Source organism: Rutilus rutilus (assembly GCF_951802725.1).
Source record: "Rutilus rutilus genome assembly, chromosome: 23".
NCBI lineage: Eukaryota > Metazoa > Chordata > Actinopteri > Cypriniformes > Leuciscidae > Rutilus > Rutilus rutilus.
In genome coordinates, this window is record NC_140233.1 from 23,479,874 (window position 1) to 23,498,727 (window position 18,854).

General features: G+C 40.4%; 1 protein-coding gene across 2 annotated transcripts in view; it reads left to right on the top strand.

Moving 5' to 3' along the window:
• The window catches only part of ccdc136a (coiled-coil domain containing 136a), a 41,527-nt gene extending 24,692 nt beyond the window's left edge, over positions 1 to 16,835 (top strand). Inside the window, exons 6-12 of one of the 2 annotated variants that reach the window (XM_084397059.1) lie at positions 808 to 837; positions 1,204 to 1,315; positions 3,867 to 4,146; positions 4,234 to 4,365; positions 4,824 to 4,889; positions 12,826 to 12,893; positions 13,212 to 16,835. In XM_084397059.1, the coding sequence (XP_084253185.1) occupies positions 808 to 837; positions 1,204 to 1,315; positions 3,867 to 4,146; positions 4,234 to 4,365; positions 4,824 to 4,859 (590 nt within the window). In that variant the 3' untranslated portion in view covers positions 4,860 to 4,889; positions 12,826 to 12,893; positions 13,212 to 16,835. The remainder of the gene's footprint in view (positions 1 to 807; positions 838 to 1,203; positions 1,316 to 3,866; positions 4,147 to 4,233; positions 4,366 to 4,823; positions 4,890 to 12,825; positions 12,894 to 13,211) is intronic. The other variant, XM_084397060.1, reaches the window with a different exon arrangement.
• The last annotated feature ends 2,019 nt before the right edge of the window (positions 16,836 to 18,854 follow it).

Here is an 18,854-nt window from a genome sequence, read left to right on the forward strand (position 1 = left end):
AGCTGGAGGAGCTTACAAAACGTGAATTTTTAAAGAGAAATGTGGGAGGAGCTTGAGTTTGTTGCCTAGCCCTATTTGTTTGAACTGTTACCTAAGCTTAAGCTACTCCTACATCCTGCGTCATACGTCGGGTCAGAGGTCACTCTTCCGCCGAAACTAGACTCGCGTACGGCCATTACCAGAAGCCAGTGATTATAGGTTATAAAGTTATAAATATGGATATTTTTCTTACAAAAATGCAACACTTCACTTCAGAAGACACTTATTAACCCCTTGGAGCCGTAAGGATTACTTTTATGATGGATTTTTTTATTTCAATTTCCCAATCAGTTCAATAAAATTTTTTTTTTTTCATGTAATATGTTTATGTTTTTATTTAGACAATGTCTGAAACATCCACTAATGTCCATGTTGACATCATTTTGAAATCAATGCATGATACATTCACTTAATTTCTAAAGCTGGTTAGCGTCCTGCAGTGATGACCATAAATCACACTAGTTTTAATAAAGGGTGGAACCCTGAAGCATTTCAGAAACGTTTGCAGCACTCAGTGTCCAGCGGGGAAGAGCTCCTGCAGAATAGCAGATGGTGTGGGTAATTGTCATTGTTATGTGAAGATGCAGTAAACTCTGACACTGAAGTTGTTGAGAGCCTGGATGACTACATGCGTCCCACTGGATGGAATGATTGTTCCAGTCAATGTAAGGCCAAGAACCGGGTGAAGAAAAGTACTATGTATTGGTCACAATGTGAGTAAAAGCATTTGGGGGGATGTGTTGTAAATAATTTAATTGTTATTTGCAGGTATCGAGTTAGCAGATATGGTGGTTTCAGGTAAGCATTGTAAACTTACCTCTTTCATAATGTGCAATAATAAATAATAATAATAATAATAAAAACAACCAACTCACTTCAGTCATTAATACAATTATTGGTTCGCCTGGACTGTAGGGTTTAATAAGTTTAGCTAAGGATTCTGGCGCCATTCCGTGAAGTGCTTTAAAAACATATATCAGAATCTTATACTGTATCCTAAATTGCACTGGTAGTCATCCTAAAAAGGAGAACAAGGGAGTAACATGATCCGAACAATTTCTTGAAGGTTGCTTTGTTTAGAAAGTGTCTTTCTACAAACATAAACTAGTATTGTTAATACCCATAAAGCTCATAGCTTTCTATTTTCTTGCATTACTTGATCAGGTGATGTGGGTCAATTGATGGATGAATGTAAGAGTCTGAGGGAACAATGTCATGCACTGCAAGATGAAAACACAAGACTGACTCATAGATTGCACATGCTACAAAAGAGGAGGTGAGAAACTACACCTTTTGATACTCAGTTGTCTCCAGTTCTGGCATTTTATGACATCTGGAATTTGTGAAAATTGTACATATGTTGAATGAAAGAATTGATCACAACTTTTTGACAAACTATTGTTGAAATTCTCTTTCCATCATTGACATAATTCCTATTGAAACTTGAAACTGGAAACTGGGGCCCGATTTACCAGAATCATTTTTTTCAAGAAATTGCACATAGGCTTTAGTTTACAGCACAGCCTGGCAAAGCATTCAGAGTTTGGATTGATTGAGGGGGGAGGGAGATTCACATTCCAGTAAGCATTTTATTGGACAAAACATTTCTATCAAATCTAACAATCTCATAATTTTGTATTGAATTTTCCAGAAAAGGATGAATGTTTAATATATATCTGCTAAAAAAAAAAGAACTTTAGGAACATAACATTTGAATTCGCAATCACACGTACTGTGTATAGGGAGCAGCAGTACTGAGATGTGTCAATGACGCTCAGGATCTGTTGCGCATCAAATCCTCCGACATCGTCCCGTCAGTCATCTCTCTGTACTGTCTTCACATGATAAGTTAAGTCTGATGTACTGTAAAGTCTGATGTACTGTAAAGTAACCAGCTACCGCAGCAAGCCTAACCATGAACGTAGAATGCATTACTCATTTTCCTTGCCTTTCTGTCTAAAAGACATAGATTAAATATCCCAAAACTTTGGATTTGGATTTCATTAGAGCTAGGCAGACCAACCACACCCTAACCATACCTCTAAACATAACTCCATCCATTAGGTCCACAGAGGTGGAGCTGAACTAGGTCAAGCTTCACCCATTACATCCAGAGCTGGACGTCAATAGGCTCTGCAATGAGCACTACTTGTTAGGGCCCAAGCCCTGAAAGGTAGAAGGCCCTATTGTTTCCAGAAGGAAACTTTTGGGGCCCTTAACATGCTCAAAAACTCTTGAAATTTTGCACACACGTCAGAACCTGCGGCCATCAGGGCCGGATTGAAGCTGCAAGCTGGTACCCGGGTGTGGCAGGGGGGCTCGACAGCGCCCCCTGGAATGGTGTCCGAAAACTTGGTCCATAAATCAAACACGCTTGCATGTAATAATATGAAACTCGGTACACATATAGATCTCATCGGGCCGAACAACTTTCGTGCTCTAAGTTTTACAAAAGCCCAACAGGAAGTCGGTTATTATACATTGTTTGAAAACGCATACAATGGAATGTGAAATACTCCTCCTAGGAAATTCATCCGATCGCCATCAAACTCAGTGTGAATGAAGTCAAGACATTGAGGATGAATTCTTGCGAACGGATTTTTGATATCTCGAACGGTTTGGCCGTGGCGAGGAAACGAATTTATGGCGAATAATGGGACACAGGAAGTGTGTTATAACTTCTGCATACATTAACTGATCTTGATGAAACTTCAGCAGTGTGTTCGTGGTAAGAGGCCGATCACTTGTATGTAACTATTGTTAGTCAAAGGCCACCAACTGGCAGCAGGAAGTGTGTCACTTTCTAAATGCTTTTGACAAAAGTGAGGGCTTAATTTTATGTACAATCAGAAAAATCAGTACGCATATTGGTCTCATCGAGTCGGACAATTTTCAAATTTACGGTCATTAGCTCCGAGCAACAGGAAGTCAGATATTTTGGTTTGAATGTGGATTTCTTTGCAAAATCAGCCTCTGAATTTTATATATATATATATATATATATTTCTTTTCTTTTTTTTTAAGTGACAAGACAGAGAATATTACTTATCTGATATATATATATATATATATATATATATATATATATATATACATATTAGGGCTGTGAAAAGATTAATCGCGATTAATCACACCCAAAATAAAAGTTTGTGTTTACATAATAAATGTGTGTGTACTGTGTATAATTATTTTGTACATATAAATACACACACATGCATGTATTTATTTAAGAAATATTTGCATGTATATACTGTATATATTAACATATAATTTATATTATATATAAATATAAATATTTGTATATATAAATAACACATTTTTCTTAAATATATACATGCAAGTGTGTGTATTTATATATACAAAATAATTATACACAGTACACACACATTTATTATGTAAACACAAACTTTTATTTTGGATGCGATTAATCTTTTCACAGCCCTAATATATATATATTTATATATATATATATATATATATATATATATACACATACATATATATATAAATATAGCTGCGAGCAGCGATGGAGGGCCCAAGCCAGTGGCACCGCCACCCTGGTGCCTGCTCGCAGCTATATTTCAGATTTGCCTCCATTTAGTTAGCAACACCCAACTTCCTATGATCCAGCAATTGCAGATGACGAATTCAAGTCCTGCCCTACATTTTTTTCTAATTCCAGAAGCCGGTTTACTTGGATATACATCAAAATAGGGAAGAAAAGCCTATCGCAATTTCCGTTTCATGCCGACTTGAACAAGTTTCACTAGCATGTACTGTAGACGTTTCACTCCTGTATGCATCTTGTTTTGGCTTTTATGTCACAGTTCAGGCAGTTCCTACATATCTCTTAAAGAAGAACAGGAAGAGACCGAAGAGGGAAACTATATGCAGTGTGGAACAGAGATGGAAACCGGAGGTTCTTATATGAGTGTGAATCAAATAGGCTCCAACTGCAGGCTGGTGGATGCAGGTATCCAGAAGAATATATCGTTTGAAGGCAAACCAATCACCCCCACTAGCTGGACAGGAGGTTTTTCAGAGATCCTCTCACTGAGAGATCAACTCAAACAAACAGAAGAGAAGGCCACACACGTGCAGCGAGAGGTACACACCCTGATGTCCTTTTTCTTTTTTATATTAAATATTTCTTAAGAATATGTTCTCTACATTTTGCTTAATTGTGTCTTTTAGTGTGATGGAGTAAAGAATGAACTAGAAAATCTGCGGGAAATGTATGAGACCAGTCAGAAGGAGCGAGCGGAACTGGAGCTGGAGTTATTGCGCTGCAGGGAAGAGCTGGAGAGGGCTGCTGACGTAAAAGAGGTACATTGATTACCATTGGCCTACTTTTATATATATTTATATTTATTTATATTTATATATATAAAATATCTGAATGCAAGTCGATTTATAAGCTGATATTATTATACTTTGAATAGTAATATAGTTGAACCATCAGGTTTAATGTGATGTTAAATTAACAATAAACTGAATTCCACTTTATCCCTACATTTGATGAAGACAGACAAATTGAATATTATTCCATCCTTCCAGAGCATTTATGAATGTTTCTACAAATATGGATACTTTTAAATAAAAACACGCTCTAAACACGCTTTTCATTATTGCACTATTTTTGTCATAACACAGAAGGATGCAACTCAGGTAAAATACTCAGTTTATTTGCAGGTTTGGCAGATAATTGAAGTAAGCAGGTGAGAAACTGAGAAATGGGTAGTTGTAGAAGGAATGGCAGTGGATAACAGTCTTATCTGTTGCAGATGCAGATTGTTGGTGATGGTGGACCGGATGGCTGAAGCTGAAGGCAGACAACTGATGTTGATGAGGTGATTAGTGACAGCTGGTGATGATTGTGGAATGAGTGCAGGCGGTGGACCAGGAAGGATTCTGGGAGATGTATTTCTGAAGGTGACCGGGCTGGTGACTTAGGATTGTGACAGTACTCCCCCAACCCTCCCAGAAGGCTTGACCTCACGCCTAATAGAATCCATCCAGGGAGGGAGGGCGGGCATCCTGGTGCTGGACAGGATGACCAGTGGGGAGCAGGTGACTAGGGCGTTGCCGGCAGGATGGGTAGCCTCCAGGGTGGCACTGGCGGTGCAGGTAGCTCAGGGGACCATGAAGGATTGGCCTCCATGGCCTTGATACTAGGGCAAACAGGACATTTGGGAAAAACCTTTCTAGTTGTATTAGGGCAGACAGAAAATTTGGAGACGACCCTCTTGGTCGTATCTGGGAAAACAGGGAATCTGTGGTCGTATCTAGACAGACAGAAGACTGGGAAACATCCTTTATAGTTGTATCTGGACAAACTGCAAACTTAGGAACGCCCTCCCCGGTCGTCTCTGGGCAAATTAGAATTTCTGGGATGAATACCTCCACTTCGATACAAGTAGTAGAGCAGTGTGTGACCCAAACACACATTATGGCCAACGTCTTAACTGGGGGAACAATCATTGGTAGAGGGGTCTCAGAATCCTCTGGGCTTGGAAGTATCTGGCTGGGTTCTGGCATGATGGCCATGTTGGCTGGATTCTGGCGGTAGAGCAGATACTGGGCTGAGCTCAGGGATGACGGCGAGCACGGGGCTCTGGTCAGGGGCCAGAACTCTGGGACTGAAGCGGACTCTGGGATTTCTCACACTGGAACAGACTGGGGAGTTTCTCCCAGTGGAACAGACTAGGGAAGATGACTCACTGGAACAGACTGGTGAATTTCTCTCACTGGAACAGGATCAGGAATTTCAATTACTGGAACGGATTTGGAAGCGGATTCTGGATGTAGGGAGCTGATAGGGGAAGATGTCTTCAGGGCCTTCCAGATGGAAATAACAGCAGGATTCGCTGCTTTCGCTACCAGGTCTGCGCTGTTCGATACCATCTTCCGGGCTCAAGGGAATACAGGAGACTCAGGCTTGGCGGGCATGACGGCTGGAAACGCTTATGCTCGCATGAGGAGTGAAGATGTCGAAGGACTTGTGAGGAGTTCGGTGGTGTTTGGTGGCCCAATGGACAAAACCTCTGATGCAAGGATGGCTGGAGTGGGCTGGAGAGAAAGCGACTGAGTGGAACTGGCGTCTTCAAACTCGCCAACATTGAGGGAAGAACCACAGCACATAATCAATATAGCTCTCAAGGGAACAAGTGGTAGCTGACGCCGGTATCTGCTGATAAAGATGGTCGTTCAATCCTCTCCAAAACATGATCTTCATGGTACCATCATTCCATGGGACCAAGTTGGAAAGCTCAAGAAATTCCTTTACATAATCCTCAACTGGACGACCATCTGGGAAAATGGAGATGAGCAGATTCGCTGGATCACAAAGGGTGAGGAAAAGGCCCATAGTTGGGTCTGGTCTTCTGTCATAAAACAGAAGGATGCAACACAGGTAATATCCAAATAAGTTTAGGTCTGGCAGACAATTGAAATAAGCAGGTGAGAAACTGAGAAATGGGTAGTTGTAGAAGGAATGGCAGTGGATAACAGTCTTATCTGTTGAGATGGTGGACTGAATCCCTACGATGGCTGATGCGAAAAACTGACATTTTGGCGCTTTGTTGAGATCCCGAAGCATATATGTTTAAAAACACAGCTCCGAAGTGTGATTCAAAACACCCATGTCACGTGACTACGGCTAAATGAAGCTTTGGAGCGTTTCACAAGTGTTTCAACAGGTGGCATACCCGCCGAATCTGCGTTTGATTGACAGGGTCGGGAACAGACCACACAATCGCACATCTGTCTCAACCTACTCCCACAAAGTTTTAAAGTGAAGTTAACACATCTTCACCTCATGGGTTTTTATGAGAGGAGAGAGATTTTGAGATAGCGGATGTTTTGCGATATATTGACATATTTCTAGTGTGATTTGGTTAGTTATATTTAGGCTAGATTTAAATTTACATAGGCTGTATTGACTGATAGGCTACAGACAGTGACAGATAGGATATATATAGTGACACAATATATAGGCAGATAGATAGACAGATAGATAGGCAGACAGACACATATAGAGAGATAGATATATAGATATATAGATAGATAGATAGATAGATAGATAGATAGATAGATAGATAGATAGGTATAGACAATATCCTTGCTAAAAAAATATCCTTTGTGAGAAGATTTTTTTTCAAAAGATGGAGAAATTATATGTAAAAAAAGTAGGCTGAATCCTTCGACAGCGGAGAAATTCATATTTTTGAATAAAAATTTGTAACAAGTGTGACATTATGGCTTGATTTCTTTTATTAATATTCATTTTTCATGACCAAAACAACCTTATTCACAACGAGGAGCTACAGGTTACAAAAACCAAGCTCATGTAGTTGTCAGACAGATGTTAAAAACTAAACACATTAAAACAACTCAAGAATAAAAAAAACAACTAATTTTTAAATGGCTTGTTGTCAAGGTTGTTTAAGATCAACATGTGCAAGTGACCACTAGGTGTCAACGCGGAGACGGGTGTTGGATTGTTTCGAAGCTTCGACACAATACGGCACATTTGCTTAAACTGTTTCAGTGTTTCATGAAGCCTCGATCTGCCCACCACTACGAATGGCTGAAGCTGAAGGCAGACAACTGAAGGTTGAATTGTACAGGTATGTGTCTCTCAGGTGAGTGTCTCTCAGGTGAGTGGTCAGCTTTGAACGACGAGACCAGACAATGTGTGTGCATGTGTGGAGTGTCCTTATATCTGGTGCAGAGTCGATGGAGGTAATTAGTGACAGCTGTCATGGATTCGAACATGACAGTGACATTGTGGTATGCGTGCAGGTGGTGGACCAGGAAGGATTCTGGGAGATGTAGTGCTGAAGGTGACAGGGATTGTGATTTAGGATTGTGACAATTTTTGACTCACAAATTCTTTATTAATGAATTATTAATTAATTTTGTTCAATACTTTTGTACTAAAAGAGGGCCAGCTATCCAAATTAATGACAGCCTCATTCTTCTACTTTACAGACATAGGGCAGGTCAGATAGTTTGGAGGTTGTGTGTCAGAGAGTGAGTGAAATCATTAGCAATGTATCAGCAAGTGATGATTTCAATGAAACGGGATGTGACAGGTGCAAAGAAAACAGACCTTCCAGGGGATGTTCATTTAGACATGATTGTGTGCTCCACCAAATGACAGTAAATTAAGTTAGATCATTCCTAATCATCACTCACCAATAGGTTGATGACTTCACCTGTTTCCTCTGCTATTTTGAAATCCATTTCACATGTTATCAAACTCTGCGCACCACATGATTAAACATTAAGGTCAAGGACACCTTTGCCCTTTGGCTTCCATATTTAGTATGTCCCTTTTTTGCTTTAATGACAGTAGCACTCGTGCTGGCATGGACAAAACCTGATGGTCCAGCATGATTTGAGAACGTACCAAATAGCATCTTGGGTCCCACTTTATATTAGGTATCTTTAACTACTGTATGTACTAACATTTAAGCTAATCATTTGATATAATGCACTTACTGTGTACATACATGTTTTTATATTTAAAAAATGTATTTTAACGTGTCCTTGTTGCATATGTTACATGTTCTTAATATAGTATTAACGTCTGGGTTACTATTGTAACCCCTGTTCCCTGAAGGAGGGAACGTAGACGTTATGTCAGAACTAAACTGACGAATTTGGATCTCAATTGAGAGTCCAATCATCTTTGAGTTTAACTATGTTTAGTTTAGTTTATTTGAGCTGTTCACAATCATGTTTGTTACAGAAGTCATAAACTTACACAGTAATGGAAGCTCAAAAGGAGTAGGCTGAAGCAAGGAAGCTTATGTGCGCCTTCAATACTCTCAGTACTCATGGATTTCACATTTGTATTCCCAATTGTATTCTCAACTAATAACACTGCATTTAACAATTTATATTACATTGATAAGGTTACCATAAAATATGCAAAATTCAAGTATATCATTTTCATACCCAGGCAAACACAACCACGAGCGTGCACCTGTTTATGAGTTACATTTCAAACCATACAATCAGTAATATGGACGTTACAAATTGCGGCATTTGACATGGTAAGAGCTTGTAGCTACATTCCACATCAAACGTATATTGTCACAAGCTTATAGAGATAACTGTACAATGTTTGAGTTATACATCTATTGTACAAGCAGCATGACTACATCTGTATTAATAAGTTCTTCCATAAGGCATTATGTCGTGAAGAATCACATTAACACAGAATCCTGCATACTACTAGAAAATTTACACCTGATGTTAGCAAAACTAAATGAGCCAATGCACATTTGCATCCCAAACTCCGCTCTGCGAAGCTATATCTTCCTTATATAAGGAAGAGTACATGCAACTCGCATTCAGGTTTGTGCTGAGACTATTGGATAACACTGGGAAAGCGTACCTATAGAAAGGGATGCTACGGAGACCACATATCATGTGGGAATTTACATATATATGGACTGGCCAACAGGGCAGTACTATATATTGAAGGTCTTTGGAGTAGCTCCGGCCTAGTTAGGGAGGAGTCAGTATCGGCAGAGACTCTTCAAGGCATATGCGTGCCTCGTAGAAGGCGCTCTCGCTGAAGTGATGGTGTCTATCATCTAAGTCCTATCCAGAGACCACACGTGGAGGTTACAGAGGTCTGGATGCGAGAGCCAAAGGGTCGTGAGGAGCTTGAGTTCTGAAAATCAGGTCCGGTTGGGCCAGTAGGGTACCCTGGTAATCCAGAGTTCTCGCGAGAGCACAAGTTGAATTTGCTCAGCGAGTTACTCTGGTGTCAAATAATGATGCTCATTAAATATGCCCCTCGATCTGAGCAGCACCAATCACATCGGGTTATCTGATATAGGCGGGCCAGAGGCGAGATGACGACAGTGCTGTGACGTCGAAAGTCATTAGTAAACTTTGCAAGATGGCTATGGATGAATACCAGTTGTTTGAAACGGCTTTGGCCACTACAATGAACAAGTTAGACTTTTTATCTAAAACAGGAACAGAAGATGCCGCTTGAATCGTTCCTTTGCAAGAAGGGCGTTTTTGCTGTTTTGCCGACCGGATACAGTAAGAGTATAACCTACCAGTTAGCTCCGCTGGTAGCTATGCGTATGGGGCTTATTGTTGTGATTGGTCGTAGTGTTATCCAATTGCGTGCAGTGAGATTTTCAAATGCATGCTTGGTGCCGCCCCTCGAGCTGGGCGATTTTCATTAGTCGACGCCAGACCATTAATCTTTTAGATTTAGGTCTGGATTTCCAGGCTACCAATAGGGTGCAACTAGTAAGACAATGCCTGTGCAAGTAGGCTCACTGGGGGAAATGTATACTTGCGTGGGGCAGCAAATCCATGCCTAAGATCCCCTTGGTCAGAGAGAAAAACAACTGGCAGTGGGACGAGTCCGGAGTGGCAAACAGGTGTACCTGTGTGGCTCCAAATTGTCTCCAGATTAGCTGAACTGCCTGGGGATAGAGTCTCCATTCTCCCGGAAGTATAGGCTGTTGAGAACTCGTCAGCTGCACGACTGAGCATGCCTGGAATATGAACGGCATGAAACTGACCTCAGATGTTTCTGACTCCAAAGAAAGAGATGGTGGGTGAGTTGCGACGGGAGTGTAGACCTCCTTTGTGATTGATGTACGTAGCGGTCGCAGTGCTGTCTGTACAGACCAGTACGTTCTTGCTTTGAAGCGACCCAGAGCAAGCCGTACTGTTAGCAACTTAAGGCAGTTGATGTGCCAATGCAGTCGGGGTCCTGTCCAAACGCCCGAGGCTGCATGCCCGTTGTATGTGGCTCAGCAGCTGGTGGTGGAGGTATCTGTTGAGACAACAACAGAGACAATTCTAGGGGAACTCCTGCCCGAAGAAATGAAGGGTCTGACTAAGGGCTGAAGGTCTGCCCATCTCGGATCTCGGCCGTGAAGCCAGTGCTGAAGTGGTCTCATATGAAGCAATCCGAGCGGCGTTACTGAGGATGCCATATTCCCCAGGAGCCTCTGAAATAGTTTCAGTGGCCGTCCTGCCCTTGAGTGGGTTTAGGCAGTTCAGCACAGACTGAGGCCGTTCCTGCATGAGGCGGATGTCAGGTTGAGTCCAAACTTGACAGGGTCAGAACTACCCTCATGCAGCTCTTTGAGTGCCTTGGCCTGGTATACTTGCAGGAGGGCCATGGCATGCAGGGCAGAGTACTACAGTTTTTAATGTAAGTACATAGTAGTTAAAGACAGATAATATAAACTGGGACTGAGTTTTTCAGTGCAAGAAAATTTGATTACTGACCTAGAAATAGTGCAATATCATAAATATTGAATCCCAGATATACACTCACCTAAAGGATTATTAGGAACACCTGTTCAATTTCTCATTAATGCAATTATCTAATCAACCAATTGCATGGCAGTTGCTTCAATGCATTTAGGGGTGTGGTCCTGGTCAAGACAATCTCCTGAACTCCAAACTGAATGCCAGAATGGGAAAGAAAGGTAATTTAAGCAATTTTGAGCGTGGCATGGTTGTTGGTGCCAGACGGGCCGGTCTGAGTATTTCACAATCTGCTCAGTTACTGGGATTTTCACGCACAACCATTTCTAGAGTTTACAAAGAATGGTGTGAAAAGGGAAAAACATCCAGTATGTGGCAGTCCTGTGGGCGAAAATGCCTTGTTGATGCTAAAGGTCAAAGGAGAATGGGCCGACTGATTCAAGCTGATAGAAGAGCAACTTTGACTGAAATAACCACTCGTTACAACCGAGGTATGCAGCAAAGCATTTGTGAAGCCACAACACGCACAACCTTGAGGCGGATGGGCTACAACAGCAGAAGACCCCAACGGGTACCACTCATCTCCACTACAAATAGGAAAAAGAGGCTACAATTTGCACGAGCTCACCAAAATTGGACAGTTGAAGACTGGAAAAATGTTGCCTGGTCTGATGAGTCTCGATTTCTGTTGAGACATTCAGATGGTAGAGTCAGAATTTGGCGTAAACAGAATGAGAACATGGATCCATCATGCCTTGTTACCACTGTGCAGGCTGGTGGTGGTGGTGTAATGGTGTGGGGGATGTTTTCTTGGCACACTTTAGGCCCCTTAGTGCCAATTGGGCATCGTTTAAATGCCACGGCCTACCTGAGCATTGTTTCTGACCATATCCATCCCTTTATGACCACCATGTACCCATCCTCTGATGGCTACTTCCAGCAGGATAATGCACCATGTCACAAAGGTTTCTTGAACATGACAATGAGTTCACTGTACTAAAATGGCCCCCACAGTCACCAGATCTCAACCCAATAGAGCATCTTTGGGATGTGGTGGAACGGGAGCTTCGTGCCCTGGATGTGCATCCCACAAATCTCCATCAACTGCAAGATGCTATCCTATCAATATGGGCCAACATTTCTAAAGAATGCTTTCAGCACCTTGTTGAATCAATGCCACGTAGAATTAAGGCAGTTCTGAAGGCGAAAGGGGGTCAAACACAGTATTAGTATGGTGTTCCTAATAATCCTTTAGGTGAGTGTATTTTCTACACAGTGAGATACACATAGCTATAGGTGAACGTGTGTTTGAGCTTAGCTGGAGACTAATGATCACTCAATCTGTATTATAAAAATAAACAAATAAATAAATACATGTGTATGATATAATATTACAATATAGTCCATATTCAATATTAAAAATAGTGCACTATTCATTCAGCCACTACTTTTGTTCTCAATGTCCATGTCATTTCTTTCCAAGATATCATGTCATAATCACCCAGTTTCTCTTTTCCTTTCTAGGAATGATGCTCATATAAACCACTGATTTGTTGCTGGCGGTCTGAACTATATCGTATAAAGAACAAAAGGTAACATTAAACATAGATATATTGTTATTTATATGTTGGTCTTAATGGTGTTTTTTTATGCTATGTTTTGTAAAAACAAACTTTATGCTTTCTAATGACTTGAGTAAATTAGACTTTTCATTTTGTTATATATTTATTTATTTTGTTTATTATAGCAAATATTCTTGCTTTGAAAACAGGAAATACTTTAAAATAATAGTCAGACTGTTCAATGAGAAATGTGATTTATTGTGTGCCAGATTATTAACATGCCAATTACTTTTTTCTTACCTACATATGTTCTCCCCTGATGACAACCACAAACATCAATATGATCAGCACTCATCACAGCTTCTACAATAACATCTGGAGCTCTGTTTTTTTCTGTGTCCTTTTGTCTTTTCGCAATAATAACCAAGACAAAAAGTTCCCACTTTTTTTCAGCCTGTTCTGAATCGCACATGACTGCTCTTGATAGAATTCAAAAGCAGTGACCGCTTACCTCTGTTATATTCTCTATTACAATTTTTCCTATAATATTTCACATGTGCTTTATATTAGTTTAGCAAGTAAGTTTTAATGATGTTTTTTATTTATTCACCATAGCTACTGATTGTGTTGTGTTGTAGGCTTAAATATATTCAATATCATGATAAAACTACATTGATGAATTCTTCCTAATACAAGATGAAGTGCAAGAAATATATTAATTGTAACAGGCCATAACAAGCACTTTTAAGGAGGTCCAAATTGGAAATAAAATTTAAAGTTTGTGAAAAATGTATGAACAAAGTAAAATAATTACTTTTAAAAATACTTAATTATACTGTTATAATAAGTTTTAAATAATACTTAATTATAAAAATAGTTATTTTATACCTTATATATTATTTTATGAAATTTTACACAATGCAATTGATTTGCAATAACTGCTACAGTCTGTTCTTTTTATATTTTTAAGCATGTCACTGCATGAGGCAACACTATATAGTATCATAACTTACTGTATTTAGATTTGTACATTGATAAGAAGAATGTGTTATTACAACACAATTCCCCCTTAATTGTGAACTGAACATCATTAGTCAACAAACAACGCACATCATTTAACTGTGGCATGCATTTAGTTCATAAACTCCCAAGTTCACTGATGTAAAAAGTAAATGTAACCTCATATTTAGTAAATAGTTCAACAGCTTACAGAAACCACTTTAGTGAAGATATGTCAGGCTACAGGATTTAAATGAAACTGAGGTTGGGTTGTTTCCTCAAACACCTACTGAAAATGTACCTTCATTACATTCTTTGGATCACTGACACATGCACCAAATTCAGTAGTGTTCTATAGTGTTCTACGGATGGCCATTCATAAAGGGTCATAACTGTGACTCGTTCCAGTCAATTAAACCTTAACAAATCTTTTCTTAAGTCATCTGAAATCTCTTTTCATCATGTTGAAACAGAATGACATTATTTTGCAGGTTATACAACTTTGTCAAATCTGACCTGGCCTGTTTGGAACTCTTTATCAAAGCCTTATTATCAAGAAAGTTCACATATTATTTACTTTTCCTATCAATGACCTTGATTGTTTAAACCCTTTGTTATATAAAGATACAATATAATTTATATAACATTTATTTGAACACTTTGATGTGGTGTCAGTGACTGACACTGGGGGTCGCACCTGTGAGTGCCAAACACCTCTGATACTTTGAGAAAAGGCCAATGAGTATTGGCAAATGGAATTTGTTTGCCACTCCCCTGGACATACGGATATAAAAGTGAGACGGCGTGTATCACTCATTCAGGTTTGTGCTGGGGAGCCGAGTGAGTGCCATCTATACACAAGCTCAATCCATCTATCCTATGGAAAGGAAGTGAATTGCTGGTGTGACGGCATATTGCAGTGGTCTTTCTCATGGTCCAAAAGTACAGAGTTCCCCTTTGCGCTTCAGCAAGCCTGAAAGATCAGTTTTCTCTAAAAGAGCAAGCACAGATGTAGAGTGTTTTTTAAAGATGCCTTTCCGCTTGTGTGTTTCTGGTTGCGGTCGATATCTCTCGTCTTCGGACAGCCACAATCTTTGTGTCGCGTGTCTTTGTGAAAACACGCTGAGAAAACACTCTCCTCATTGCGAGAACATGACCATGGCAGCGTTGCCATCGTGACTCTCTTTTCTGGTTAGAGAGAGAGTCTCCTCAGTTGCTTGTCCAGGCTGCAGCATTGCAACCGTTGTTGCTCCTGGATAACTTTGACGGTGTGTCACATGGCACACCTGATTTCTCATTCGGGGGTCTGGATGAGGAACAACTATCGATAGGACTCGGCTGGACTTCCACCCTCGGGTGCAGTAGCTCAGTCTGAGTCTGATGCAGAGTTGGCAGCCATGCTTTTCTGGACTGCCACGGTTGGATGATTGGTTTCTGGGTTCAGGGTGTATACGGGATGTTCCACTGGTGGGGTGTGTGGTTGCTGTGCACAGCTGTGAGAGTCCCCGTGTTACGAAGGACTACACAGCTTGCGTGAGGTGTTGGGTAGGTTATAATGTTGCAAGTACACTTGTCACCTGCATCCGCACCACCAAAACCTCGTAACACGGTAGAGATGCGCGGATCAGCTCCAACGTCACCCAAATCCGCAGCCAAAAACAAATCATCCACCCGCCACCCACCCGCACCAGTAATTATCTCTGATTTAGATATCCACACCCGACCCACACCCGATGGTCAAATTACAATTATTCATGTTACACGGGATGTAAGACCTTCAACAGTGGACTCGGCGACGCTAGAGAGCTGATGAGCATCTCTAGGAATGCTGCTTTTAAATAAACATTTATTTAAAACAAATTTTCATTTTCTTAATGTCATAAACACAGGATTAATAACCGCGATCCGCGCAAACACGGTTTAGGTGTTGTAGCGATTTCCCCGGGGGACCCATAGTGTCAGTCATCTGCACCACGTCGAAGTGACTGACAGATAGGGAATATCTCGGTTACTATTGTATCCTTTGTTCACTGATGGAGGGAACGAGATGTGGAGTCCTTCTTGCCTCAACTCTAAACTGCCCAATGAAATGGGACACTGTCTCGGCTCCTCAGCATAAACCTGAATGAGTGATGCATGCCGTCTCCCTTTTATATCCGTATGTCCAGGGGAGTGGCATGCAAATTCCCCTCACCAAATCTCATTGGCCTTTTTGCAAAGTATCAGAGGTGTTTGGGACTCACAAGTGCGACCCCCTAGTACGTCTTGTTCCCTCCCTCAGGGAAAGAAGGCTACAATAGTAGCCGAGATGTTCTTGGGTGAGTCAGCCAAAAGTCAGCTGAGATTATCAAAGCCTAGCAACAAATATAATTATTATTATTTTTATTATTATTATCATTATTAATAGTAGTATTAGTAGTATTCAGTTGTCATAGTGGTACCAAAACAGTTGTATTTAAATATGTAAAATTTCTAGAATATTTGTAGACTTTGAATAGTAATATACAGTAGATGAACCATCAGGTTTAATGGTGATTAATGTGGTGTTAAATTAACAATGAACTGAATTCCACTTTATCCATACATTTGATGAAGACAAACAAATAATGTTCCATCCTTCCAAAATATTTATGTGTTTCTACAAATATGGCCACTTGTTGTGCTGTGGACACTTTAAAAAAATAAACTCTCTTTAAACACACTCTTCATAATTACACATTTCATTTGTACACTATCAATGTCCAATTCTCCTGTGATTTTTATATAAATAATATAAAATGTTTATATAACATCTGATTTTTTTCCCTGAAACATCACAAACTTCAAGAAAAAAAAGATCAACTGTTAAGGCTGCTTTCATTTTGTATCCTAAATGTAATCATATTTTTGCACTTGTTGCACAAAATTGTTGATTGTGGTATTATGCCTCAACAAGGGACAGTATAGTAATCTGTGTAAAAGATTATATAAATCATTTTCACACAATAAAAATGGTTTGTAATTTCAATCATTTGTATTTTGCTCTGTGTTTGGATATTTTTTTTATGTAAATGTTCATATTTTATGATTTCTAAGTTCTGGGAAAGTTCTGTCTAAGTTTTTAAGTTCACAGGAATCCTCCCCACCAGCCATCACACCCTCAACACCTGGGGCACGTTCAAGCTCAAACCGCACAAGGTTTTGCTACAGTTTCTGGGTTGAACGATGTTTCCTGGAAACGGTGTGCAACGGAGTTTGAGATACGTTTTCTCTTGTTTGGTGGGTGTGTCAAAAATGTCAGCCCAATCAGCAGCAACATGTATATAAACCACGCGGTATTAAAGAGACAGCTCGCGCAATGGGTCCAAATAAAGTAATTTACAAATGTGTCCACGGCAGCTCGGTATACACAACAATTGAAGATATTAGATGTTTGTCGTAAGAGTTTTATAGTAAAAATATAGCATATCAAGAGTGATCAGCAATAATGATAAGCCTAATCCAATAAAAATAATCAGGTCACATAGATCATAACACAGTCTTGCAGGTAAGAAGTGGATTATCCTTCTCCTGAAATGTTTGTCTTTTCATCCTGAAATGCGAGACAAATTTTGGATCACAATAATTAGGAACCACAGTTTCCACAAATCCCCTCACTCGACTGGGATGTTCTTTTTTATTCTGGACAGCAAGGGCAGTGACTGTAACATCAAGCGTATTTTGCAGCATTAAACACGTATTTATACCGATTTCATCAGGCTCTGACATTTAAAAAAACAAAAAAACACAAAGAATGGCCTTCTCAGCTGCCATAGTTGCAACTCTTGCGTCATCAGAACAGGGTGTTCAACGCACCATCGTTTCCGTTTAAAAAACGTTTTGCAACTTTTTGTCGGGGCTGAACCCAGCCCTGATCACCCAGCTCCACCCATCCGATCCTAGTCTCAGCCTCAGGCGTCATGCCCACAGACCGTTGGCTGAACGTCTGATGCATATGGCACACTTTTCTGGAAACACTTCAGGAGTTTCGAAGCCGTGATCTGATTGGTTGAAATCTAACGGATGTCCGGGAGACGTGAGTGTCGCGTTCTTTATCTGTCCACCTGGAAACAAATGTCATGACGCCAAAACCCCTTGTGGAAGAAGAAAGCCATTGTGTTTACAACTGTGACAATGAGCGCTTACCGCGATCACCTAAACGCTGTATTTTCAAAAGAATGTGAAGTTCGCGGCTCCATTGATGCAGTAAACTTGCACAAGGTTCTTGAATGAATAATTTATTAGATGCACGCCGCTCTGTTATTGTAGGGACATCGACATTATATTGTCACGCCCCTAAATATGACACGGCACAAAACAAACTGTGATTGGTTGCGTTACATGTCAGTCAAATGTCCTCTTGGGCGGTCCTTGGCCAAGAAATGCTGCGATAGAGTCCAGACCTTCTGCCGTCAGTCTGAAAGTCTGGCTATGCGAGACTAATCCGATCCCAATCACCCGAATTCTAACGCAATGCACCTGCACCAGCTCATTACCTCACCCTTCTTAAAGGAACACTCCACCGTTTTTTGAAATAGGGCTTATTCACTTTCTTTCCTACATTTAGATGGGTGGGCAAATGCATTTTTGTCTCAGTGCATGCATTGTTTTAGTTTGACAGGGTCGGCGCTAGCTTAGCTTAGCATAATGAATGGAATCCTTTGTTGCCAGCTAGCATGTCCTGAGTAAAAGTGATATAAAAAAAAACAAAAAAAACACCTAATTACTTTTTGTGGCCTGCGTATTCACAACAAGTACAAATAGCGATGCAGATTAACACTAGGCGATTTCCTAGGCAGATATTGACTTATATATTAAGGACTATATTAGGGGGAAGCACAGGCGAAGCACTGCTACTTGGGCGTGATATCTCTGCGCCCAAGTAGCAGTGCTTTGCCTGTGCTTCCCCCTAATATAGTCCCAAGTTAATATCTGCATAGGAAATCACCTAGTGTTAATCTGCATCGCTATTTG